At 36.1% G+C, this 25,782-nt stretch overlaps 2 protein-coding genes and 1 pseudogene across 3 annotated transcripts in view; 2 read left to right on the forward strand and 1 right to left on the reverse strand.

Moving 5' to 3' along the window:
* Positions 1 to 13,829, forward strand: part of MFSD14A (major facilitator superfamily domain containing 14A) — a 41,268-nt gene extending 27,439 nt beyond the window's left edge. Inside the window, exons 8-12 of the mRNA XM_063103760.1 lie at positions 37 to 108; positions 8,968 to 9,080; positions 10,274 to 10,371; positions 11,362 to 11,525; positions 12,559 to 13,829. Of these exons, the coding sequence (XP_062959830.1) occupies positions 37 to 108; positions 8,968 to 9,080; positions 10,274 to 10,371; positions 11,362 to 11,525; positions 12,559 to 12,765 (654 nt within the window). The 3' untranslated portion in view covers positions 12,766 to 13,829. The remainder of the gene's footprint in view (positions 1 to 36; positions 109 to 8,967; positions 9,081 to 10,273; positions 10,372 to 11,361; positions 11,526 to 12,558) is intronic.
* A 2,374-nt stretch (positions 13,830 to 16,203) lies between these two features.
* Positions 16,204 to 25,782, reverse strand: part of SASS6 (SAS-6 centriolar assembly protein) — a 46,481-nt gene continuing 36,902 nt past the window's right edge. For both annotated transcript variants that reach the window (XM_063106785.1, XM_063106786.1), the window contains 3 exons: positions 18,464 to 18,561; positions 16,411 to 16,505; positions 16,204 to 16,307 (listed from right to left, as the gene is read on the reverse strand). In XM_063106785.1, the coding sequence (XP_062962855.1) occupies positions 16,204 to 16,307; positions 16,411 to 16,505; positions 18,464 to 18,561 (297 nt within the window). The remainder of the gene's footprint in view (positions 16,308 to 16,410; positions 16,506 to 18,463; positions 18,562 to 25,782) is intronic.
* LOC134383139 (small ribosomal subunit protein eS25-like) lies at positions 22,976 to 23,338 on the forward strand (annotated as a pseudogene).

The following is a 25,782-nucleotide window of genomic DNA, read 5'->3' on the forward strand; positions in this document are numbered from 1 at the left end:
TATTCATTAATGTTAATTTTTCTGGAAACCTTCTAGATAATGAAATTTTCACCAGAAAGTGTTGCAGCATTTATAGCAGTCCTTGGCATTCTTTCCATTATTGCACAGGTGAGTTTCTTTTTCAGTTGGGGTGATGTCATAGAGGGTGGCCCTGGTTGGACATCCCAATGGGACCTCCATAGAGTGATGGTATCTTGACGAAGTCATCAAAGTCAGGAGTGTGAGGTTTGTAGGTTCATAAATTTAATTTTGGTAGAGTAGCTAGTATGGATCAGATTTTTGGGACTGATACATATTAATATATAATACATAAACTAAAAAGCTAGTTTATTGATTTATACTAGGGTATTCACCTGTATGAAGTTCGATATTTTATTTCAGTCCTTGTTCTGCTATTGCTTCACTCATTCAACAAGTATTTATTGAATATTTTCCATGTGTCAGGCTCTGGGCATATAGCAGTGAACTTAACTCCCTGCTGTTGCAGAGTTTACATTCTAATCAGGTAAGGCAGAAAGTTAATAAATACATGAATATAAACATATCAGCTGTAATGAGAACTACTGAGCAAAGGGTAAGGGGGATATAGAGAGTGTCTAGGGACAAAGTGTGGGTCAGGGGAAGGAGGCTGGGGAGGCCTTGCTGATACAAGGTGACATTTGAGCAGAGATCCAAAGGCATGAGGAAATGCTGTGTGGGACTATCTGGAAGAAGTGAATTCTAAGGAGTCTGAACAAAATAAAACCCTGAGGAGAGGCTGTACCTGGCATGTTTAAGAAACAGTGATGGGGCCAGTATGGCTTTAGTGGAGTAAACAAGGAAGGGAGTGTTAGGAAATGAAGTCCAAGTGGTAGCAAGGGACCAGATCACGTGGCACCTTGTAGGTCATCATGAGACTTGAGTAAGATAGGAGCCTTTGAAGGGTTTGAGAGCAGAGGAATGACATTAAATATGTATCTAGAAGCCCAGTTGGTAAACAGTGGTTGTTTGATAAATAAGATATTAATCAGCACGTGAATTTGGATTTTATTAGGAGATGTTTCATCCTGGCCTCCAAACTATCTCTGCTCTGCAGTGAAATATTGTTCTTCTCCAGTGTTCACAATTCTCTCACACAGGATCTTTCTTCTTTCTGTGAAAAAAACTGCACCCCTTTTTTTCTGTTTGGCTTTGCTTTCTCCAAACTCTCTGCAGATGATCTTCTCAAAGTTAACACGTTTTCCCACCTTAGATCCAGTCTGCTAGCCTGCAACTTTCTTTGTTTTATTCTACTTTTAAGAAAATGGAAAGTTAGGGTCCTTTTAATTGGACTCTTGGATGGTTCACAGTCTCTTGGGTAGGATTCCTTCTACATATATCATTTATGAATTTCTGGTGGGTTTGGAGATAAACTTCAAATTTAAATTTAAATTTTATAATATAAGAGGACTTCAAAAAGTTTATGGAAAGATTTGTATTATCTTTTTTTTTTTTTTAAAGATGACTGGTAAGGGGATAAGGGGATCTGAACCCGTGGCCTTGGTGTTATCAGCACCACACTCTCCCAAGTGAGCCACAGGCCAGCCGCTGTGTATTATCTTTTAATTCTGTTTTTCCATGAACTTTTTGAAGTACCTTTGTATATCTCCCTTGTACCCTGTAGGGTACACATACACATGGCATTGATTATTAGTATTATTTCTGACTTCAGTTTTATCCTGAAAATCCTCCATCTGGAAAAACATTGAATTTAAATATTTTTTCGTGGCCATCAGAAAAGTGTTCTTCATTCAGCTTTGGAGAAAAATATATTGTAGCTTATATATAAAAATACCTTTTTTGAAAAATACACAAAAACACCTTTTTGATGTATAACACAAAGGAAGAAGTACAGATAGCAAAGGCAGAGTTTGATGAATTGTCAAAGGTTAACGTGAGCTTGCAATTGTGGGATAAATCCATCCTGGTCATGATTACTTTTTTTCATATATTGCTAACATTAGATTTGCTAATACTTTGTTTAATATTTAGATTAAGAGAACAGACTAACGTTTACTGTAACGACACTTAACACATTGAGAACAGTAAGGTCTTAAGTTTCCTTTCCTACTTGACTGATGGTGGAAGCTGTATGTAACTAATGAACTCGGGTAGTAACACTGCAGACTGAGTGATGAGTTGGAGGTGCTTCGGAAGGAATTTTTCCTCTGTTCAGATGACACCTAGCATGAGGGATACAAGATGAAAAACAGTCTCTGAGAGTGCAGAATCTGGTGGGGCAGATATGTAAATAATGGAGAAAGGTGTGGTTGGGTTTATATTGTAAAGATCACTGAAGCAAGCAGAATCCTAAGGGAGTGAGGCTGGAAAGGGAGCATTGCTAGTACAGCATATTCAGACATGCACAGTCTACAGGAATAAGGTCTTTAAATTATCATTTAGCTTTTGGTGCCTACATAAAAGCACAATTGAAATGAAAAATCATGTTAAAAACAATGAAAAATTAGTTGGACTTTAAAAACAGACGTGTAATCTGCTTGTAAATATTGATAATTACATTTGTATGTCATTATATGAACTGCTAAAATATTACATATCTATCCCTAAAAGTAGAAGATTGATTTTATATTCTCATTTATGCAAGTATACAATTGAGAATTTGTTCTCTGTTGACTGCCCAAGTCAGTGAAAGACCAGCGTCTTTCTCCCTCCTCTCCAGCAGCACAGAGCTTCTTCTAGCTCCCTATTTATGCTTGTTTGTTTGTTTCATTTCTTACCCATGTTCCTTTGTTCCTGCTATACTTTCTGCCTCCCTTTGCTCCACCCTAAGTATCCCTTCTCTGGGTTCCCATACTAACTTAAGCATATCTCTGTCATTGTACAGAATACACTGTAGCGTAGATTTTACCTCTTCGATTATTTTTGCCTCAGCAGTTTGTGAGCTCTAGTAGAGCTCAGAGTAGATGGAGAGATCAGGATTCTGTCATCTTGTCATCCTAGTCCCCTGCACTGCTTGCAGCCTAGCAGGTGCTGTATTAAATGTCACTGGTTTTTTTCCACAGTGGTTTGAAAACTTTAAAAGTTAGTAGTAAGTGGGCTCAGCTCAGTTGGTTAGAGCACCAACTGAGTGTAATAACACCAAAGTCAAGAGTTCAGATGCCTGTACTGGTCGGCCACCAAAAAATGTTGGTAGAAAGCGTTAAAAATCAGGAGGTATTATGTGAAATTATGGATATGTAGCTTCTTCCCAAAAATGATTAGGTTAAGTGATACTGGATAGACCTCCCTTCTAGCAGGAGACACGTAGTTGCTGTCCCCTTTTCTCTCTGGTTGCCATAGGCCTGATCATTCCCTTGGCACCAGTAGAGTTCCTAACACATGCACTAAGCTCTGGACATGGATGTAGTTCTACACATTTCTCTTCCTCGCTGTTCTCATATCTCGTCCTCTATATGCTGGTTACTCCCAAATTTATACCTCCACGCCAAGCCCTGAGCTCCTGTTTGTCATATCTGCTGGGCATCTCAACCTTAAAATGGCCAAAACTAAAATCTGGATTTCGTCCCTACCTCTGCCCATGCTCCTCATCTAATTCAGTGGTTATCACCACCTCCTGGTTGTTTGGGCCAGAAATCTCAACATCACTCGCAATTTCTTTCTTTCTTTTTACTCCACGTCCAGTCTATCAAATGATGCTTCCCGTCACCTCTATCCCCAACATATATGCTGAATTGGAGCATTTCTCATGCTTTCCATTACTAGGAACCCAGTCTAAGCTGTGGCAGTAGTAGTCTCCATCTGGTCTCTCTGCTTCTATTCTTGCCTTCCTACAGCTCATTCTCCACTTGGCAGAATAATTTTTGTAAAAGAGAAATTTAATCACTTCTCTTTCCTGTTTAAAACTCACTTTTCATTGTAATCATAATAAATCTAGACTGTTGACATGACCTCCTTTTCCTTCACTTTCCCCATTGTCGTGTGTATTCCAGTCCAGGGCCTTTGCACTTGCCTTTACCCTTGCTTGGAGTGCTCTCTTCCCCTAGATTTTCACATAGCTCTGTCTTCCTCCTTATTCAGCTTTCACCTCAGATGTCACCTCAGAAAGGCCTTCCCCGGCCATCCTGGTTCAAGCAGTATCTCCTCACAGTATTTTATTTTCTTCAAAGTAGCTACAACTTGGAATTATCTTACTTGTCAAATAAGTATGCTCATGTTTGTCTTCCCTCCACTAGAAGGCAGTCTGTGTGCTGCCAGGTACTTTGACTTATTCACCATTGTGTCTTCAGACCTAGAATAAGAGTTAGGCTTAGTAGGAACTTGGCAAATATTTGTTGACTGACTGACAAAACTGATGTCAGTGTTAACTGTTAACCACTATGTCATCTTCATTAAGTCATTTAACCTTTGGCACTCATTTCTCTCATCTTTAAAATGAGAGTTGTATTAAATTAAGGGACGCCAAATTTTTTTTTCTGTCTAGTACACTGTATATATTAACTAATTTGTTCCATTATTATTATTGACAAGAATATTGAGACATATTTAAAATCATGCATGCTTTCCATAAACACCAATTAAGAACTTAGTGGTTGCTGGGGATACAAAGGTAAATAAGAGAAAAGTCTGTGCCCTTGAGAAGAAAATCAATATCCTCAGAATGTCATGTGATAAGTACCAGTGTGTCCTTTAGTTCTATGGGTCACAAAATAGGATGTGGGGGAAGGGGTCTGAAAGAAGGTTCACACAGCAGTGGGCCTGCTATAGTAACTCTATACAGGATGTTACAAGATTGATATTTCTGAATTCTGTTTCCAATTTTGATGAGATGGCCTTAAGAAAATATATTCACCTTTTTGTTCTAGTTAGCAAGCCTGTAAAATGGAAATGGGGCTAGTAATGCACTCTGAGACATTTTTACTGTATTAGTATTTATTTGAGAATAGCTTCCCACAGAGGGAATAATCCTGATTTCTGTAAATAAATACTTATGACTAGCTGGGTTGGATGAAGGGCTGAGTTGACTGCATTTTATCAGCATTTTTTGGTAATGCTCATGATCTGTGCTTGAGAAGTGTCAGCTTCCTTAGAATAGCATTCCTGAAAGAATACGTGCCTTTTGGCCAGTTCAACCCCTTCCCACTGAGCTGCGGCTTGCTGGTCAGCGTTCTTCAGATTTCTGCCTCCTGGCTGAAGTAGCAGGTATTTCATCATAGGTGAATCTCTATTTTTCAACAGCAGTTCTTCATCTTAGGTTGAATTTAGTAATGACCCTGTGAATTCCTACTGCCATAAAAGGAATCATAGCTTTTTAGACGAAAGTACTACATTTGGGCATATGATGAAAGTATTACATTTTGGGGATATTCTTGAAAGTAGTTTCCCAAAAGTTATTCAACTTTGCTTTATGGTTCCTCATCCCCCGCCCCGGACAATTTGATGCTACAGAGTTTTGGGTATATTCGGTTTTCTTTTTTCATAATAAATTGGAGCCAGTATCAGATATATTCCACAAATCAAAAAAGAGAGAGATTAATATCCTAATCATTTCTAATCTTTTGGTTATTTTTATAATATTGACCACTGGCCCCCAACCACAAGTCACGGGAAACATGTTGTTTGCTACATTAGAAGGAAGTAACAAGATCATACATGTTGCATTTGATTGGAAGTAATAAAAATTGAAAATACTTAGCATACCAGTCAGACTGAAAAATACTGGCTTGAGAGTGAAAGAGTAACCAAATGTTTCTTTTAGCTGACTTGAAGTTTTTCTTGTCTAACTGCTAGCTGTAGGTGTGTTCCCTTTTGTGGCTATGGTTGCTGAAGAATATAATTCTATAAGATAGCTAATTGAGCCTTATGAATTCAACTTTATGCTCACATGACTTAAATGAAAGTCTTAGAGAAGAAAGCTATAAGTCCTGTTGTTCAAAAATCCTTAAAAGAATCATTTGCTTTTCACTGGCATATTTCTTATAATTGTGTTTTACAGTGTCAGCCAGTCATAAAATAGTGATTTCCTCAATTGTTTTCACTTCTTTTTTATGAACATACTACCTATCTTATGTGCTATATTTAAAATTTTAGTTAGAATAGCAAAAAATATATATTTTTCTAAATTTTTTTTTTTAATTTTTATTAAATCATAATTGATTATGCTTATTTTGGGGGTTCAATGTTGAGATATGTTGATCAAATTAATATTACTAGCATATATATTGTTACAAATCGTACTTATTCTTTATGCCTCTTGTCCAGTTTATCACCATCCCCTCTCTTTCCCCCCTCCCCCCTCTAATTACCCTAAATTTCTTTCCTCCTTCTGAAAGAGTAATGGTTACTCTGGGTTACTCTGTTGCTTTGTTGCTAGATGATCTGTCCAATGCTGAGAGGTATGTTCAGGTCCCCTAATGTCATAGAGAAGATGCTTCTGTCACACTGGAATGGGCTTTGTGGAGAGAGACATCCTCTTCTTTTCTTTGGTCTCTGCTGGTGACTCTCTTTGTGTCAATGCTCTCCGGTGGCTGGCTGACCATCTGCATGTTGGTTGTGGCATCTAGCCACTTTTGTGGCAGCCATGGTTATTGTGGTGGCTGTGGTGTGCCACCCACATGGAAGTGATGTTTTTGTCATGCTCCTTGGTGCTGGCAGTGTGCCTGGTTGTGGGAGGGGGGATCCAGTCCCTGACTCTAGACCTCAGGTCCCTGGGCGGGCCCCAAGGCACTGGCGGTGTGCCTGGGCTGGAACTAATTTTTTGTCCTTTGCTTACTTCTAAACTGTGGGAACTTCCTGTGGAGGACCAGTACTTGAGCTTTGTGGTTGAGCTAAATTTTTGCTTTGCTGCTGATTCCCTAGGGAAGGCTTTTTGTGCAGCTCAGGGGTTAACGGTTGACTTTATAGGTACTTCCAGCTCTCCAGAGACCCGGTGCCCCTGAGTTGTGTAGAAACTCTGATCTGGGCCTGAGTTTTTTCATCAAAATGCACCCCATGCAATTTTATATTCCTGACCAGTCTGCTCTGAATGATCCTATGCTGATTGTGGGGCAGATCAGCTGTCCTTGCTGTGCCCCAGTGATCCCCCAGTGGGCCCATCTCCCCCACCACCTGTGCTGCAAACACTTCCCATGGGGTGGGCCGTGCACTAGTCCCTTGCAGTGACTCACTGGCCTGTGAGTGGCTCGTTTCTTTCAATTGTTGTGGCTCCTCGCTCCTATGTCAACAGGAACCCTATTAGTGGTCTTGCTGTCCTGGGGCCATCAGGCCCGCTTCTCCCCTGCCACCTCCAAGCAGCTCCATCCAAAAGGCACAGCTGCAGCTTTCTGCCGGCTCCTGCTCAGTGCACTCAGCAGCTCCAGCCTTAAAGCAGCCACAGCACTAAATGGTCAGAGTGGTTTTTTTCTTTCTCTCATCGTGGCTTCCCCTGCCTTCATGCATTCCACAGGTCTCTCTTCCTCTTCCCTTGAGCTCAAGCAGCCCCATCTTGGCTGTTGGTGCTTTCTTATAGTTGTAAATTGGTTGATTTGTGGGAAAGCGTGATGCTGGGAACTGTCTATTCTGCCATCTTAACTGGAAGCTCTCACAAAAAATACTTTCTAATGTCCCCAAATCATTGCAGAATTTCTGTTAACTTTGAAAGAAAAGGAGACACAAGAAAACTTATCCGCTCATAATATTGTTCATTAAATGCTTACTGTGTCCCAGGCACAATGCTAAGCACTTTATTTAGTATATCTCATGTAATTCATATGGGAAGGTTTTGAAACAGGTGCTATTATCCCCATTTTATAAGAGAAAGATATTGAGGCTGAGAGTGAAGTGACTTGCCCAGGGTCACATAGTTCAAGCCAAGATTATGATCCAGGCTTTTTTTTCCTCAAAGTCTATGCTCTTAATTACAGTAGTTTCCCCTTATCCGCAGTTTCAGTTACTCGCAGTCAACTGTGGTTCAAAAATATTAAATGGAAAATTCCAGAAATAAACAAGTTTTAAATTGCATGCTATTCTGAGTAGTATAATGAAATCTTGTACCATCCTGCTTCATCCTGCCCAGGATGTGAATCATCCCTTGGTCTAGCACATACATGCGGTCTATACTACCCACACCTAATCGCTTAGTAGATATCTCAGTTATGAGATAGACTGTCATGGTATCACAGCGCTTATGTTCAAGTAACCCTTATTTTACTGAACAGTGGCCCCAAAGCACAAGAGTAGTGATGCTGGCAATTCAGATATGCCAAAGAGAAGTCAGAAAATGCTTCCTTTAACTAAAAAAGTGAAAGTTCTCAACTTCATAAGAAAAGAAAAAAATTCATATGCTGAAGTTGCTAAGATCTATGGGAAGAATGAATCTTCTATCAGTGAAATTGGGAGGAAGGAGAAAGAGATTTATGCATAGTATATACAGGGTCTAGTACTATTTGTGATCTCAGGCATCCCCTGGGGGTCTTGGAACGTATCCCCTGAGAATAAGGGGGAACTACTGTATTATACTATACTTCTCTCAAATTATACTTTTTATCTGATTTACTGTTTATAAAAGCATCCTGGTTTCAGCAAGAGATAAATTTAGGTAAAGAATATATGGGTAATCGTTGTACTATGTGAAGTGTTTTTTGTTGTTGGGGGAGTAAGCATTTTGGACTGACATGGCCCTATCAAAACTTCTTTAAAACTGTTACATGACAGGGATCTCCAAATTAGTTAGAACCTTTTGACCCTACTGTTTGCAACTTCTGGTTTAAGTAGTCCTCAGTAGAAATGTACTGAACAGAAAGTTTTATCTCTCAGTTTTCTAACTCTTTGTCTGAATCTGCATCTGCTGGATTAATGCATCCTGGAGTAATGATCTCAGATATACTCAGGGCAATTGTTGCAGAAAAGCCAAATTGTAGAAAAGTGGTAATAGTCTTTTTATATTATAGATTGAGAGAAGTCACCAATAAAGTGTTTAAAAACTTTATTCTGATAAACCATTTTTTTTTTCAGACCATAGTCTTGAGTTTACTTATGAGGTCAATTGGAAATAAGAACACCATTTTATTGGGTCTGGGATTTCAAATATTACAGCTGGCATGGTATGGCTTTGGTTCAGAACCTTGGTAGGTATAAATATTTTAATGTTAATTTTCTTAATTTTGGTGTTTGCCTTGCTTTTATTTGCTTCTCATGATATAGACTTTACTCTGTCTCCTGCTATGCTTTTTTCTTTCAAAGTGTATATAATACAAATCTATCACTTTTATATTTATATATTCTCCTAGAATGGCTTGATAGAAAGGTGACATTTTATAGCTAAGTGACAGGCTGAATTTTTGAATGAGATTATAGAACTTTTGAATCACTAAGGAGCATTTAATCTAGATCAGTTTGTGAGTGGGAAAAAGCATGTAATTCCATAGCAGCAAGGCCCTGAAAGTTTAGTAGTATTTACCTTTTTTGTCTTTCTGGTTAGGAAAAAAAAAATTGTGCGAAAACCAGTGATCATTACTAATGGCAAACCAGAAGTGAAAAAAGTCCAGTTGTTTTGGTCCCAGCTTCATGCTCTGTCTTAGCTTTTGTTGACAGTCTGAGAGCTGATAGCAATAGTGATGCTGATGTCAGGCTGCCCACATATACCCTTGTGCTCAGGTATTATGGGGCTGAACTCTACAGTTTGCACTAATGTTTCAGACAGCTGACCACTTCATCTCTGTTTGGACTTAGTATATGAGTAAGCATCAGGAGTGGGTTTGAATGATTTGTTTTCCAGTTTTACAAAGAGGTGCTCACAATTTAAATTATCTAAATCATTTCTTTTAAACATTAAGCCAGGAGCATCCAAATTACTTATTCTTTACAACTTAAGGATTAGACCAAATCAGTGATATCACACTGAAAAGTCTGTGGGAACTTTGCCGGATTACTTACTGGCTTCACATGTTTGGAAATATTTGATGTTATTTCTTTATCTGATTATATATTATCCTCCACATAACCTCTTAATTTCCTACAGGAGTAATATCCAACACATTTTAAAGTTTGGAACATGATATTCCAATTTTATATTAAAACCTCACACCATTCTTTTGAATAAATGGTTGTGTTTCTAATTTCTAGAAAAGAAAATAGGGTTAGACTTTTAAGTGGCTTACCCAGTCACTTAGTAAGGAAGGAACAGAGCAAGTACAGTTCTCCTTTTCTCTGTACCATAGCCATTTCACAGTAAGAGTTACTTGATTTTAAGTGTGTAGTTCGACTTTGACAGGTACAGTGGAGAAGAATTTACTATTTCATTTTACTGCTTTGATTATAGGATGATGTGGGCTGCTGGGGCCGTAGCAGCCATGTCTAGCATTACCTTTCCAGCTGTCAGTGCCCTTGTTTCACGAACTGCTGATGCTGATCAACAGGGTGAGTTGATAGAAACCAATGATAAGTATTTAAAAGCACAGAATATTCTAATTCTGTGTCATCGTCATAGTCCCCCCTCCCCCCACCAAGCATAAGTGTATCTTCAGGGTAGGGAATTTTCAAATTGCTTTCAGTGTAAACAGGAAAAGCAGATTCGAGGATAGTATTCTTAGGTGGATATGCTCATCTATTCCTCTGTCTCTCACTTTGAATGTGTGGCCCTATTTGTTCTTTTGCTAGAAAATTTAGTGATGAATTTATATTTACTAAATGTTTATTGTTTGCTATGTTGTTCTAGACACCTTTGGATATATTCATAGCCCTTTATTAAAATCATGGTTTCAATTATCTAAAGACATATAGTAAAAACATATCTTTATTGTCTTATACTTTTGTGGTAGGAACATTTAATTCTTGGATTGTTAACAAATGAATAGTTCTTTGAAAAGCATCCTTAGTCGTAAGGAAAAAAGGGAGTGTTGCAGAAGAGCGGCAATGGTCACTTGGTTGGTAAATGAGGAAGGAAAGGCCTATGGCCAAAGCATGTTGCATTTTAAATGGGAGACAAGATCACAGAAAGATAAAAATCAAACAAACTCTATAAAAAGAGTGTTTATTTGACTAAAAGGAGTCTTAAGTAGCTGCTTGGGGACAGAGTTTTTAACAATCGTATTTGTGAACTCATGACTGATTTTTAACCAGGAATATTTGGAAGGCTATCATCTAGGGACATTTAAAGTGTATTTGCCCACTTGTTTTTGTGTTAGACCTATATGTGGGTACATCTGAGTGCACATTTGCATTAGATAGTTTACTACACTTTGTAGAGCTGATGGCTTCTAAGTAGTTTCTAATGCCGTTGCAGTAAATTGCTAGTGTCTGACAAAAGCCTTGATTTTAGACTAAGTGATTTCATATTTATATGCTGGTTCTAGGGTAGTAAAAAAAAATAGGTAGTGTACTAAATGATAATTTGTTTAAACAATTTAGGTGTTGTGCAAGGAATGATAACAGGGATTCGAGGATTGTGCAATGGCCTGGGGCCAGCCCTTTATGGATTTATTTTCTACATATTCCATGTGGAACTTAAAGAACTGCCAATAACAGGAACAGACTTGGGAACAAACACAAGCCCTCAGTACCACTTTGAACAGGTAACTAAAATTTTATCACATGATAAAATTGTATAGTTCATTTGGCCAGATTAAAAAAGTCACAAAAGCTTTTTTGGGTCACAAAAGTTTTTGAGATTCTTATTATTTTAGATTGAATAAAACTCTTAAAAACCAAAGTCTTGACTGTGTTCTCTTGTATGCCTCTGTGAAATTGGCTGTGCAGTTTTTTTTCCCCTTGATAATGAAGAATTATTTAAATATCTGGTTTGTCAAATTATACCTACTGGCATACGTAATAACCATTTCTTTATTCTACTACTTGGCTTTCATGAGACTTCTGTAATGTCATTCTCCTATGTTAAGCCTGCCTTTTGTAGGAAAAGTCAGTTATGTGCTGGTAAGTCCCTTTGTTCACTTGTTTGCTGTATTTCCCTCCTCGCAACTGAAAATATTAATGCCAAACAATGTTAATCATTTTAGCCAATACAAACAGCTCATCAGTTTCCTGGGGTATTTAGCAGAGTTCCACATTAATCTTCCAATCAGCTAAGACTACTTTTAAATAAAAAAGGGTGTTTTTTTTTTGTGGGCTACACCCAAGTAAAACTGGCAGTGCAAGTTTTTGCTAAGAATGAATGTAATTTTGGGCTCAAACAAAGGTTTGTTTCTTTTCATGTTTTTCTCATTTTCAGTCACTTGAGAATGTAATTTACCTTTTGGGAACAAAATGGCAGTTGATTCTACTACTGTAGTTAATATTGTATGCCTCTTGATTTTACTTGTAAGACTTCCTATGAGCATTTTCCTGTTGGACAAATTAAGTGAGGGCTCATAGACATCTGTGTTCAGATTCTGGGTTGAAAGTGACAATATGATATTTTTGCATAAGCTCTTTTGTCAGTCATTCTCCCCAGAATGTTATATTGAGCATAATGCTTTTTAATATAGCTTTAATGAAGAGAAGCTATTGGCTTATAGTTCAGAGCAACCAGTTATTACTAAAAGATAAGTCATTTCTTCTTATGAACAAAATTATTTGTACAAAAATCCTAATTATTTTTTTCTTCCTCAGAATTCCATCATCCCTGGCCCCCCTTTCCTCTTTGGAGCGTGTTCGGTACTGCTGGCTCTGCTTGTTGCCTTGTTTATTCCAGAACATACCAATTTAAGCTTAAGGTCCAGCAGCTGGAGAAAGCACTGTGGCAGTCACAGCCATCCTCATAGTACACAAGCGCCGGGAGAGGCCAAAGAACCTTTACTCCAGGACACAAATGTGTGACGACCGAAATCAGGAAGCTTTTTCTATCAGCACCCAGGTCTTAGTTTTCAGCTGTAGTTCTGGATGTACATTCCATTTCCATCCACAGTGTACTTTGAAATTGTCTTAAGAAATGTATCTGCATGAACTCTGTGGGAACTAAAGAAAGAACTGGACAGTTTTCCAAAGATGTTACAATTTCTTTTGAAGAACCCTTTTGTTTATTAGCACCAGTTTCTTGCCCCTAAGTTGTTTATTATACATCCTTTAATTAAAAACTATATATGTAACTTTTTAGATATTAGCATATGTCTCTGCTACCATTTCCTTAAGGTGTTGAGCTTTAACTCTATTTATGCTGACTCTCAGTAAGACGGAGTAGGTAGTATGGTTGTGAACCTATTCATTTTAACATTGTAAAATCTTGAGTCAGATTTCAATATTGTAAAATCTTGGGTCAAATAATTAAAAGCCTTAATGCAGATGCACTAAAACAAAGAAATGGTAAATGAATTGTTTGTATTAAAAAAAACTCTAAAGAAAATTGTACTAAATCTGAATCATGTTTCAAGCTTGTTTGCAGTAATTTTATTTTAAACACATTCACTACTATTTTTGAAGTAAGAAAATATCAGCCATTTAGAATTTAAATTGGGGTATTTAGAGCCTGTAAATCTAATGCTGGCTCAAATTTGTTCCCCAGCTACTTCTTATACCACTATTCTTTTAATGTTTGCATAATCATAAGAACCTCAACACTTGAATACATAATCTAAAAATTATATAGTAAAGCTGGTAGCCTTGAAATGTCAATGTGATATCTATATGTAGATAAATATATATAGTGGCCTTTCGGGACTGTCACAGTAACACTTTATTTACAAAGCTAATGTTTGTCCTAAATTTTCAGGACCCTAGAGGAGAGCTTTATACAATTACTGATGTGAATTTCTCTAAAGTGTATATTTTTGTGTCCAGTTATATTATTTAAAAAAGTGTTACTTTGTAAAAATTGTACATAAAGTATTGTATAGTTTACACTGTTTTCATCTTGTGTGTGGTTATTGCTTAATGCTTTTTAAACTTGGAACATTCACTATGGTTAAATAAGGTCTTAAAACAAATGTAAATATTCTGTTAATAAAATTAAATATTTTAATGTTTTTTTTTTTTTTTTAAAAAAAGTCTTGATCTGTGACTCCTTATAGGGCCTGTTTGGCTTTATTTGTTACCACAATTTTTTACAGTAACAAGTCAAAGCTTTATACCTCTCCTTTTGAATACATTTCTTTTCCCTCACTATAAAATACTCTTGTAGGAAGACAAGAGGAAAGAAATGAAAACTTAGTACACAAATTAACTGGAAGAACTTGATTTTCTAAGATAGGTATTGTAGATCGATCCTATTTCTTCTTTTCTTATATACTTTTTACATGTCATACTCTCAAAGTAATTATTTTAATATTTTATTAACAAAGCTCACAGTTTACAGAAATATTAAATGCAACATTTTTGATTATTAACACATGTACAACTTTATACTGCAAAACAATTTCAAATAAAACTTTAGGAGGTAGAGCAAAGAATTAGCACACTCAGAAGTCTTGTAAATATATACATTTAATACAAAAAAAAATCTTCAGCAAGTTGAGATCAGAATGATCTCTATCCTATCCTTTAGAAATTCTCAATTTTCCATGTATGTATATGGAAAGAGAGCTACCTGTATGTCATGTATCCCATCCAAACCCTGACACAAATGTTTCTTATATTTTACACAGTATTTACAACAAAGCAGATTCCAATATTACCAAGAGGCTTCTTTCCAGAATAGTGCTTTCAAGTTATTATAACCTAGTATTCTTACTCACATAGTATATCTAAATGAGGGAGAAGTCATTGCCCTAACATTAGTTACTGAATTTTTAGATTAGATCCCTAGTTTAAGACAGCTTGCAATTGCCAGCAATTTCAACATGTAAGACTAAAGACAATGGCTTCATAAAAAAAAAAAGTAGAAAAGATTCTTTGTCTTACCATGGAACCAAGTAACGTTGGTATGTCATTAATATCTTGTTGAAATGTCTCTTTCCTCATCTGTGTAATAAAGTACTTGAAAATAATTTTCAAATATCACATGATCATTAGCACTTTGCAAACAGAAACTGATTTAGAGGACTCTGAAGAGAATGCTACTCTGTACTGGGTGGTTGTCAACAAGAAAACAAAATGGGACCCTGTGATTCTGGGTGAATTTTAAATCACCTAATTTTTTTCCAAGGAACAATTCTTACTTGAAACTTAGTTCTATGGAAGAGAAGAAAGTTATTGTAACTTGTAAGTTATTTGTTTTGCCTACCTATTAAGTAAACATTAAAATAAACCGAAGTTTTGATATTATAAAAAATGCAATTAATGTTCATGATGCTCATAGTAAGGATTTTTGTATGGTTCCAGTTTTTAAAACAATACTCCACTGATGTAGATTTAATTGCATAACTAATAAAATTCCAAATTAAGGAGAAAAATCAGTTCAGTGTAAACTTGCAGGAAGTACTAAAATCCTAAAAACTTTTCACTTCAGATGATTAAAGCACTTTATACCTAACTTGGTCATGCAAATATACTGTCCAAATTATTTTTGTAAGTTTATCAAATTTATTTAATAGACTCATTCAATAGCTAAGTATTTTCAAGTATAATACTCATTTTTTTGCTATGAAGGCTTAAATTCATTTCAGTCATTCAGGGTAAATTTGGGATTTTTCCCTTTAATGTAAATGTCAATAATATAGATATTCTAAGGAGATAATCATTTTCCCTCATAATTCTCAGGTGGCAAATTCACTTTTATTTTGCCAATGAAAATGATAAAATGAATTACTAATATTCTTCGGTTTTATACTATTATGTTCTTTTTGTTTGTTTGTTTTAAAATATGACCGGTAAGGGCATCTTAACCCTTGATTTGGTGGTGTCAGCACCACGGCCATCCCTATATAGGGATCCGAACCCACGACCTTGGTGTTATTAGCACCACACTCCCAAGTGAGCCAGGGGCCGGCCCTTATACTTTTATGTTCTGAGAAGGTTTAAATTTACCCAGATTTTCAATATGATTAGAATGTCCCTTACAAGGATCATCTATTTCCTTAGAACTGAATTTCTATGGATTAGTTTAATAAAATTCATACTACTATGATTCTATAAAACACCCATGTTCACAAACCAAAAAATACCATTTACTCCAAACCTTTACCAATCCCCAAGTACAAATTTGTTCCTATAAAGTGTCTGCCATAAATGACAGCAGTACTTACTTAAAAGAATCCAAAGAATCAAACAGTAGTTCAAGTAAAATTTAAAACTCGCTTCTTTGGGATCTGATTTATGCTAATATATTTTTAAACCACCAGAGTTACTAAAATGTCAGTAAAAAAGTAAAAGACAACACTAGAATTAACTGTTTGGTAACTGCCCAGGGAAATATGCTGAAGTTGTAGCAGGGTGCACTGTGGGTTTGGAAGTTTGTAATGCTCCGAGAGTGCCATCTTTCTGATAGTCTGCAAATGAGGACAAAAAAAGATTATTGGTATTCACTTGTCTTTACATGTACATTTAATTAAATCACAGTGTACAAAATCCAGTTCAGGAATGTTTTCTCACCTGAGTTACTAAATAGATTCTGGCTGAGACCACGTAAAGGAATACTATCTTCCCTTTTCTTCAGGTATTTGGATTCCAGCCCTAAATTTTCACCACTTAAAAGGAAAATAGTAATTACTTGTAACAAAGTCTTATTTTCTCTTTATTAGTTAATTTTGAAGGTTATCTCATATATACATATACTACATATAATATGACTAAGTTATATTTATAGCTTAACTTTGTTCAGGTCACATTCTTCACTGGTTTCTCAAGCAAATAATAAGTTATCTGTACATAAACCAAAGTATTTTCTTCCCAGTAAAGAGTAAATTAAATCAAACTAAAAATTTTAAGAGCTGGCATAAGGACTGGAGAGAAATACAAGTACTATAAAATTTTACACAATAGCGCGTAAGTGATACATGATGGAAGAAAAATACATATATACATGCCTTGAGAATATCATGTAATTACTTAATAATTTCTATCTCATCCTGTATTTAAAATGAATAAGACTTCTTTTTGCTTTGACCAAAAGCTCTTCAAAATTGTGTAGTGCTTCAAAGTAGTTATTAGTCAAATATTGATACAGAGCAATAATGATTTCTGGTTAGATAAATACAAATGTGAAACTTTGGGGAAAAAAGGACATTTCTGTATTTTTCCCCTTCCTATGACTGCATTTCTTCTTTCTCAATCTGTCCAGTGTTAATAGTTTCCCTAGTAGTATACTTGTAATAAGAAGTTAAAGTCTCTTGCAAAACAATGACAATATAAGTGATAGTCTCCCAATTTTCAGAAAGTAAGTGGATAAATAGGTAGTTTTTTCAGCTTTAGCTTTATTTTTTTCTTTAACCTTTGATATACATTGCTACTTTCTGCTAGTTGACAACAAATAAAAGAACCAGTTCTAAACAGAAAAAAACAAAATCACTGAACAGTCCTAGTTTTATGAACAGATGATTATATTGAATTTTGTACTAGTAAAATTGCTCTTGGTGTTTATAATGAATTATATATATATATATATGTATATATACACATATACATATATATACACAGAGAGAGAGAGAGAGAGAGATAAAAACATAAACATTATGGTATTCTACCATTAATATGAATTCCAGATGCTCTGCCTTATGACCCAGTGTGATTCAATATAACATATGCATTCCAAAATTCTGATCTTTTTGAAAAGGGAGGCTCACAAACATTAACTATTTTAATACTCATCTTAATAGCAATTTCAGAATACCCAGTGAGTAACAGCTAGAGAGTTAAAGAACCTTTTTTGAGCTATGTTAGTAATTTAGTTTGCAACGTATTGGGACTGCAATAGCTCACGATAATGAGTGCTGGCAGACAGTTCTTATAGCCATTAAATTTTAAGAAAATAAAGAACTATAATGATTTAAAAATTACAAACATGAAGATTGCCCAGAGAGAAAAGTTTGCATGTACGAGTTGTTTAACCACAAGTCACTGATTCAATAAACTTCACTATATAAAACCTGATTTAGACCTAAAAAATAGGGAAAGAATTTCTGAGCAGGCAAAAAAAGTCACAAATATTAAAGTTTTATTTATGTTACCTCAGAGATAATCTTGCAAACATTTTTACTCTTATACACCATATATTTCTAGCAGATTAACTAGCTGCTTTCTTAGATTACACTGGAAGCAACAAATCAGAAAAATAGAGTGCTTCCAAGGGCAGACATAGCTATATATAAAAAAAACAAAAAACGAAAAACAGCCAGTTATGAGGAATTAAAGATTTCTATGTACATACCCAAGAATATTTAAAAAGGCAATACGATCTTCAGTTATGTAGGAAAATCTCTTGTGACAAATAAAATTCTACTATATATCTAAGAGTATCCCACAGTTTAAAAAAACATGTATGAGAAACTTACTCTTTATAACTAAAAGTGATTCAAATTCCACTGACCAGGAACTTAAAATGTTTCAGATAAATAATTGGGTATCATAGCTTTCAAGCACTGATAAAAATTCTTTAAGATAACCTTCAAAATTGCAAACATTACATTTTATGCCAATAAGCACTTACTTTTCCTTATCATTTGAGCAAGGTATACTCATAGTTGCTCCTGACTGGACATCTCCTAGCAGTGTATTTGGTTTTGTAAACTGCAAATTAAACTGAACCTGTGAAGAGGGAAAACATCTCATATAACTGAATTAGTGAGAAGGGAGACAGTTCTATATTGAGATAAACGGTTAAATTTCCTAATAAATATAGACCAAAAAAATACAGGTGTTACCTCTATTTTATAACACAAGCACATTCTATTGAGAAGATTTAATAAAAAGAATCCTACTTCTTACCAAAAAAGTAAGTTCCTGTCACAAGCAAGATGAATATAAAATGATTTAATTATTGTGAAACAAAAACATGAACACTAATACATTCAAGTAAGTGTTACAGTATTAACAGCAACCAAATACCACAATAATGCATTTACCTCATACATTCTGAAAATTCTTCCCTTTTCAAGAACTTTCAAAGCCTGTTATATTTAATTAAGGATTCTCAATGAGGGCTTAGAATATGAATTTTGAAATAGTCTAAAATAATCAAGAATCTATGTAAAAATACAAAATAAAATATCAGCATATAAGATATTGTAGTTATTTAAAGTAATAATGTACTGAGTGTGTTTTATGCCCGGAATGTATAAATGGGTTATGTATCAGGAAATCTATAAATATAAATCACTGTACTAATAGATAAAAGAAGAAAAATCATGACTACTCACATACAGGAGAAAAGGCATAAGAAAACAATAAACATCTATTTTTGGTAAAAATGCATAATAAAACAGGAATATATAGATACTACCTTAATATGGTAAAATTATAAATTAGAAAGATATGCTGCTGTACTTAGCTATCAAGGTTCAATAATGTAAACATATCAGATCTCCCTACATTAATCTACACTTAATAACTTACAAACATGGGATGTTTGTTTTAAGCAAGACAAGCTGATTCTAATATTCCTTATAGAAAAATAAGCATGCAATAAAGAGGGAGGAAAATTAAGAAAGGGCACCAAATGTTAATACAGCTTCCAGCCACCAATCACAAACAATTAGAAAGTTGGACAAAAGAAATGAAAAGAATGTTCTCAGGTAAAGACCACAGATAGTGCAGGACTGTGATTTCTGAGAGAAATGTGATCCCTACAATCAACCTACCTTTCTAACTGGAGGCACTGTTCTGAGAGCAGGTGCAGAAGGAAAACGCATTGCTAAGTTGAGGAGATCAAGACCAGAGTTTAGGGAGGTTGGGTGGCTGGAGGTTGTAGGACAAAGTTCTGATGAAAGGGGAGCTATATAGAGAATGAGCTGTGCAAGTCTTCCTGTGGGTCTCCTTGAGTCTTTGTCAAGTACTAGGTACATGCACAGGGTAAAATGCCACAAGGCTGGGAAAGTAAGACAGGGACATTTTAAGCTGAACAATTTCCAAGGTTCATAAGCAAACAGACAAAGCAGAGAGAGTCCTTGGCTAGGGCTTCAATGGAGAGCTGTGAAGGGTCACACCTTTGTAATAGGGTTGAACTATCCTTTGAATAGAAGATATTTTAGATGTACCCTAGTAAATCTCAAGAAAAACAAACAAAAAAAACCTCAAAGGGATCAAAGTGATCTACAAATAATTTAAATGCCTACAACACTTTAAAGGGAAGATAATCCAGACAATCATCCAGAATGTAACATTCACAGTGTTCTACATCCTATCAAAACTTACTAGAGATGACAATAAGTAGGAAGATATGAGTCACACCCAGAAAAACAGTCAATAAAGGAATAAAGTATGTAAATGGTAAATGTATGGGTAAGCCAAAAAGACTTCTCCTTGTTTAATTTCTTTAGATGATACTTGATTGTTTAAAGACCAAAAAAAAAAAAGTGGGGTTTATAACAAATGTAGAAGTAAAATTTAGACAACAGTAGCAGAAGGACATGAGAAAGCTAATGGAAGTATAGTATTATAAAGTATTTTATATGGGAAGTAATATGATATTATTTGAAGGTAAATCACAGTAAGATGAAAATGTATACTATAAACTACAGCAAACACAAAGAAAATACAGCTAATAGTGGATATAAAATGGAAAACAAAATAAAATGCACAATTAATTGGAAAGAAGGCAAAAAAAAGTAGAAAAGGAAAACAAGGTGTTTTCTATATGATGGGACATACAGAAAACAAACAAGACGATAAACCTTATCACTATATACACTAAATTTTAAAATCTCTAAGACAAAATATCAGAATCAATAAAAATGTAAAAGTCAATTATAGAATATCTAAAGAAACCCAACTTAAATATAAAGCACAGATTTGTAAAAGTAAAGTGATAAAAAAATATTTCATGTAAATACTAATCTAAGAACACTAGGGTACAATATTAATATCAAGGTACATTCTTCTTTCTGCTCTTAGGTATGAAAAAAGGAACTCCTAAGAGTCAAAGAGAGTGAGAAAAATCCCCTTTTTTCTTTCTCTGTTCTCTCCTCTCCCAACTCCCAGGCCATTCTATGAAAGCAGAAGTGACAGAGGTGATGGTGATAGCAGGCAGACACATAAAACTCTGAAGGAGAATCGTATTCTCTGACCAAAGGCACTGTGGTCTCACGAGCATGGGGCAAGTCCTCATTACTTTTTTCTTTTTTTTGTCTTCCCACTGCTTGGCACCAGATGTAGACACAATTGCAGGAACTGTGTGGCAGAGAAGGAAAACCTAGGTCTATGCTTTCTAGCCAGAAGACCAGGAAGGGGGACCTAGGGACCTGGAAAATTTTAAGAAAATAGTGGAGAGAAAGGAACTCAAGAAAGAAATCCTATAAAGCTGTGTATAAACTCTTGGGCTTACTTACAAGCTGCACATGCAAGACCTGACCCTAATCAGCATATCAAAGCTTTGAGAACGAACTATGGGATAAACCACTGCCTGGGTCACAGATTAGCACTGGACGGTCTGCACTCAGGACAGATCCAAATTGCATGGCAAAGTCTCTGAAAACTGAACTAACATAGGAACCAGAACAAAGGCAAATCAGAACGTGTGACTTGAACCTAACAAGAGTGAAAGTCTGGTTAAAAAAAACAAACAAAAAAATCACATTCTCCTTAGGATTTAAACAAAATCTAGAGTCTCATAATATTCAAATGTTCAGGATACAACCCAAAATCATTTAGCAAAGAACCAGGGAAAAGACCAACTAAAAGATGTCAATCCTAATAAGATAACACAAATATTGCAATTATCAGAAATCACTTCAAAGCACCCATTATAACCAAGTTCTAAGAAGTAAGAGTGAACACTCTTGAAAAGAATATAAAAGTCTTAAAAATTAGAAGATGTATAAGCGAAACAAATGGAAAATTTTAAACTGAAAAAATTCACTGGATGAGCTCAATAAGTAGAATGGAGATGACAGAGAAAAGACTCAGTAAACTTGAAGACTGATCAGTAGATATAATCAAATCTGAAAAAACAGAAATAAAAATACATAAGAAAGAAAGGATGAAAAGAACAGAACCTCCTGGACTTATGGGAAAACAGGCAAAGGTCTACATTTGTCTTCTGAGTTCCAGAAACAGAGAAGGAAGAGTATTGTCCAGGAAAAAATATTTGAAGAAATAATTTCTGAAAACTTACAAAATTGGCAAAAGATATTAATTACAGATTCAAGAAGCTTACCAAACCCCAAAGAGCATAAAGTCAAAGAAATCCATGCCTAGATATGTCACTGTCAAACTGTTGCAAACTAAAGAAAGAATAAATCTTGACAACAGCCAGAGAAAATAATCAATTATATAAAGGTGAACAACAATTCAAATTTACTGCAAATTTCTCATCAGGAATCATGGAGGCCTGTTCATTCTTAGAGATTTAACAAAAAAGAAAAAGAAATAAAAATCATGGAGGCCCAAAGGAAGTAAAACATTTTGAAAGTGCTTAAGGAAAATAACTATAAATACAGAATCCTGTACCCAGAGAAAATATCATTCAGAAAAGAAGGTGAAAGAAAGGCATTCCCAGATGAAGAAAAAGAGAGACTTCTTTGACAGAAACCTCCACTAACATGAATGCTAAAGAATATTTTATCATTCAGGTCAATGACATTGGAGGGGAACTCATAATTTCAGGAATGAAAAAGAGCTAAAGAAATGGTAAACACTATAAATATAACGAAGTATACTTCTCTGCTCAAGTATTTTAAATATGTATAATGGTTGATAGCAAAAATCATAGTATTGTCTGATAAAACTTCCAATGTATATAGATATAATACATGTAGAATACAAAAACATAAATGAGAAAAGGTACAGGGACTATATGGTATTAAAGTATTTATATTCCGGTTGAAGTGGTAAAATATTAATTTTACACACAATTTAAAAGTTAAGTATGAGTATTATAATGCTTGGAGCAACCACTAAAATAAAAACTATACTAAAAAATATAATCAAAAACACAACAGAGCTTCCTTTTTGTCTGACATCTTAGCGAGGTCGCTGTGGTCACCACTATTCTCTGAACTTCGCAATGCCACCCAAGGACAAGAAGAAAGACAGAGGAAAGTCAGCCAAGAAAGATAAAGATCCAGTGAACAAATGTGGGGGCAAGGCCAAAAAGAAGTGGACCAAAGGCAAAGTTTGGGACAAACTCAATAACCTAGTCTTGTTTGATAAAGCTGCATTTGACAAACTCTGTAATGAAGTTCCAAACTATCAATATGTAACCCTAGCTGTCGTCTTTGAGACTAAAGATTTGCTGTTCCCTAGCCAGGGCAGCCCTTCCGGAGCTCCTTAGTAAAGGACTTAAACTGGTTTCAAAGCACAGAGGAAAAGTAATTTACAGCAGGAATACCAAGGGTACAGATACCCAGCTGCTGGTGAAGATGCATGAACAGGTCAAACCAAATGTAAATTTGGAAAAATAAAACTTTATAAAAAAAAACAAAAACAGAAGCCCTACAACAGAAAAACTAAAATGGAATACTAAAGAATGTTCAAATAACCCAAAAGAAGTCAGAAAGGGGGAAACAAAGGAATTAAAAACAGAAGGAACAAACAAGATATGCTCTTTATATGAAAGCCACTTTAAATATAATGATATACATAGGTTTAAAAAAAAAGGTGCATAGATATTCCATGGAAACACTACACAAAAGAAATCTTTCCTTGCTCTGAAGTCTACTTTGTCTGATATGAAAATTACCGAAAATAAAGAAGAAAGCTGCATAACAATGAAAGGCTCAATTAACCAAGAGGATATAACAATTCTAAAGGTATACGCACCTAGCAAAAGAGCTTGAAAATACATGAAACAAAACCTGATAGAATTAAAAGGAAAAATGGTAGAAATGGAAACATTCACAAAAATAATTGGAGATATCAAAGCAACACTCCTCTCTCAGTAATTGATAAAACAAGTAGACAGAAAATCAACAAGGATACAGAAGAACTCAATACCATTAAACAACCAGATCTGAATAACATTTAGAGAACACTCTGTCCAACAAAAACAGAATACCTACTTTTTTTCAAGTGCACATAGAACTTTCACCAATATAGACTATATGCTAGGTCATAAAACCAATCTTACCAAATATAAAAGAATTGAAATCATACAAAGAATGTTTTCTGACCATTCTGGAATTAAACCAGGAATGTATAGCAAAAAGATATCTTGAATCTATCCAATTAATTAGAAATTTTTAAACACACTACTAAATAGTATGAGGGTACTTCAAAAATTCCACGGGAAAATAGAAAAGATATATATATATTTTTTTTTATTGTAACATAGTTGATTTTACATATCTGTGGAGTACAGAGTTGTTAAATATCATTACCTGTGTGCAATATGTGATACTCAAATCAGGATAATATATTCAACATTTTAAAATGTGATTGTTTTTCACGAACCTTTACCAATTCCATCCTTACCTCCCCTCCCAACTCACCCTTTTCCACCTCTGGTAACCTCAGTTCTGTCCTTTCCTTTTGAAAGTTCAATGCAGAATTGTGATTATTGTATCTTTTCTTTAATTATTTTTATTTATTTTTTACATTCTATGATGTTGTTGTGAATCAGTTGGGAGGGAGAGGGAGAGGAAGAAAGAAACAGGATGGAAGGAGGAAGGAAGGGGGCAGGGTTGAGGCCTGTGGCACCTCCCTCATTCCCACAGGGGAGACCACAGGGCTTCCAACAGCAGCTTGGTCATTGTCCAGCTGGGTGCAGATGTTAGGAGTGTGGCTAAAGACCTAGCTCCCCACCACCCCAGCTTGGGAGCCCAGGACACTTCTTGTGGTAGCTTGGTAGTCTTCACTGGGCTGGTTGCACGTGTCAGGGGGCATGGCTGAGGCCCTGGGCCCGCCACTGCCCTGGCTCAGGAGAGCCTGGGGCACTTCCTGCAGTGACTCAGTGGTTGTTGCTGGGTTGGTTGCAGGTGTCACGGGGGCATGGCCAAGGCCCAAAGCCCCCACCCTTAGTACTGGTTGTGGGTGTCAGGGGGCATGGCTGAGTCCCCCAACACTCCCCTCTCTCTGGCTTGGTAGTTCAGGGGACTTCCAGTCCTTCTAGGTGTTAAAGAACTTTTGTGAAATGAGACCTTTACTAGTTAATATCAAACTTTGTCTCTGGTCGTAGGTATTTTGTTTTTACTTTCAGTTCTGTGTTGGGTTATTTGCTGTTCTCACCACTTCAACTCTGCACTGGAACTAATTTGTAGTCCTTTGCTTACTTCTAAAATGGGGGAACTTCCTGTGGGACCAGTACTTGAGCTCTGTGGTTGTTGAGCTAAATTGGTGCTTTGCTGCTGTTTCCCGGGGGAATGCTTTTTGTGCAGCTCAGGTTTTAATGGTTGACTTTATAGACACTTCTGGCTCTTGTGAGATCCGGTGCACCTGGTTTGTGTGCAAACTCTGGTCTGGCCCTGAGTCTTTCAGCAAACTGCACCCCCTGCAGTTCTATATTCCTGACCAGTCTCCACTGATAGGTCCTACACTGACTGGGGGGGCAGATCAGCTGTCCTTGCTGTGTCCCAGTGTTCCCCCGGTGGGCCCATCTCCCCCACCACCCATGCTCCAAACACTTCCCATGGGGAGGGCTGTGCGCCGGTCCCTTGCAATGACTCACCAGCCTCTGAGTGGCTCTTTTTTTTCAGTTGTTGTGGCTCCTCACTCCTAAGTGGGTTCACGAGAACCCTATTAGTGGTCTTGCTGGCCTGGGGGCCACCAAGGCCCTCTTCTCCTCTGCTGCCTCCAAGCAACTTCATTCGAAGGGTACAGCTGCAGCTTTTGCCAGCTCCTGCTCCATGTGCTCAGCAGCTCCAGCCTGGAAGCAGC

Source organism: Cynocephalus volans, chromosome 8 (genome assembly GCF_027409185.1).
Source record: "Cynocephalus volans isolate mCynVol1 chromosome 8, mCynVol1.pri, whole genome shotgun sequence".
Lineage (NCBI taxonomy): Eukaryota > Metazoa > Chordata > Mammalia > Dermoptera > Cynocephalidae > Cynocephalus > Cynocephalus volans.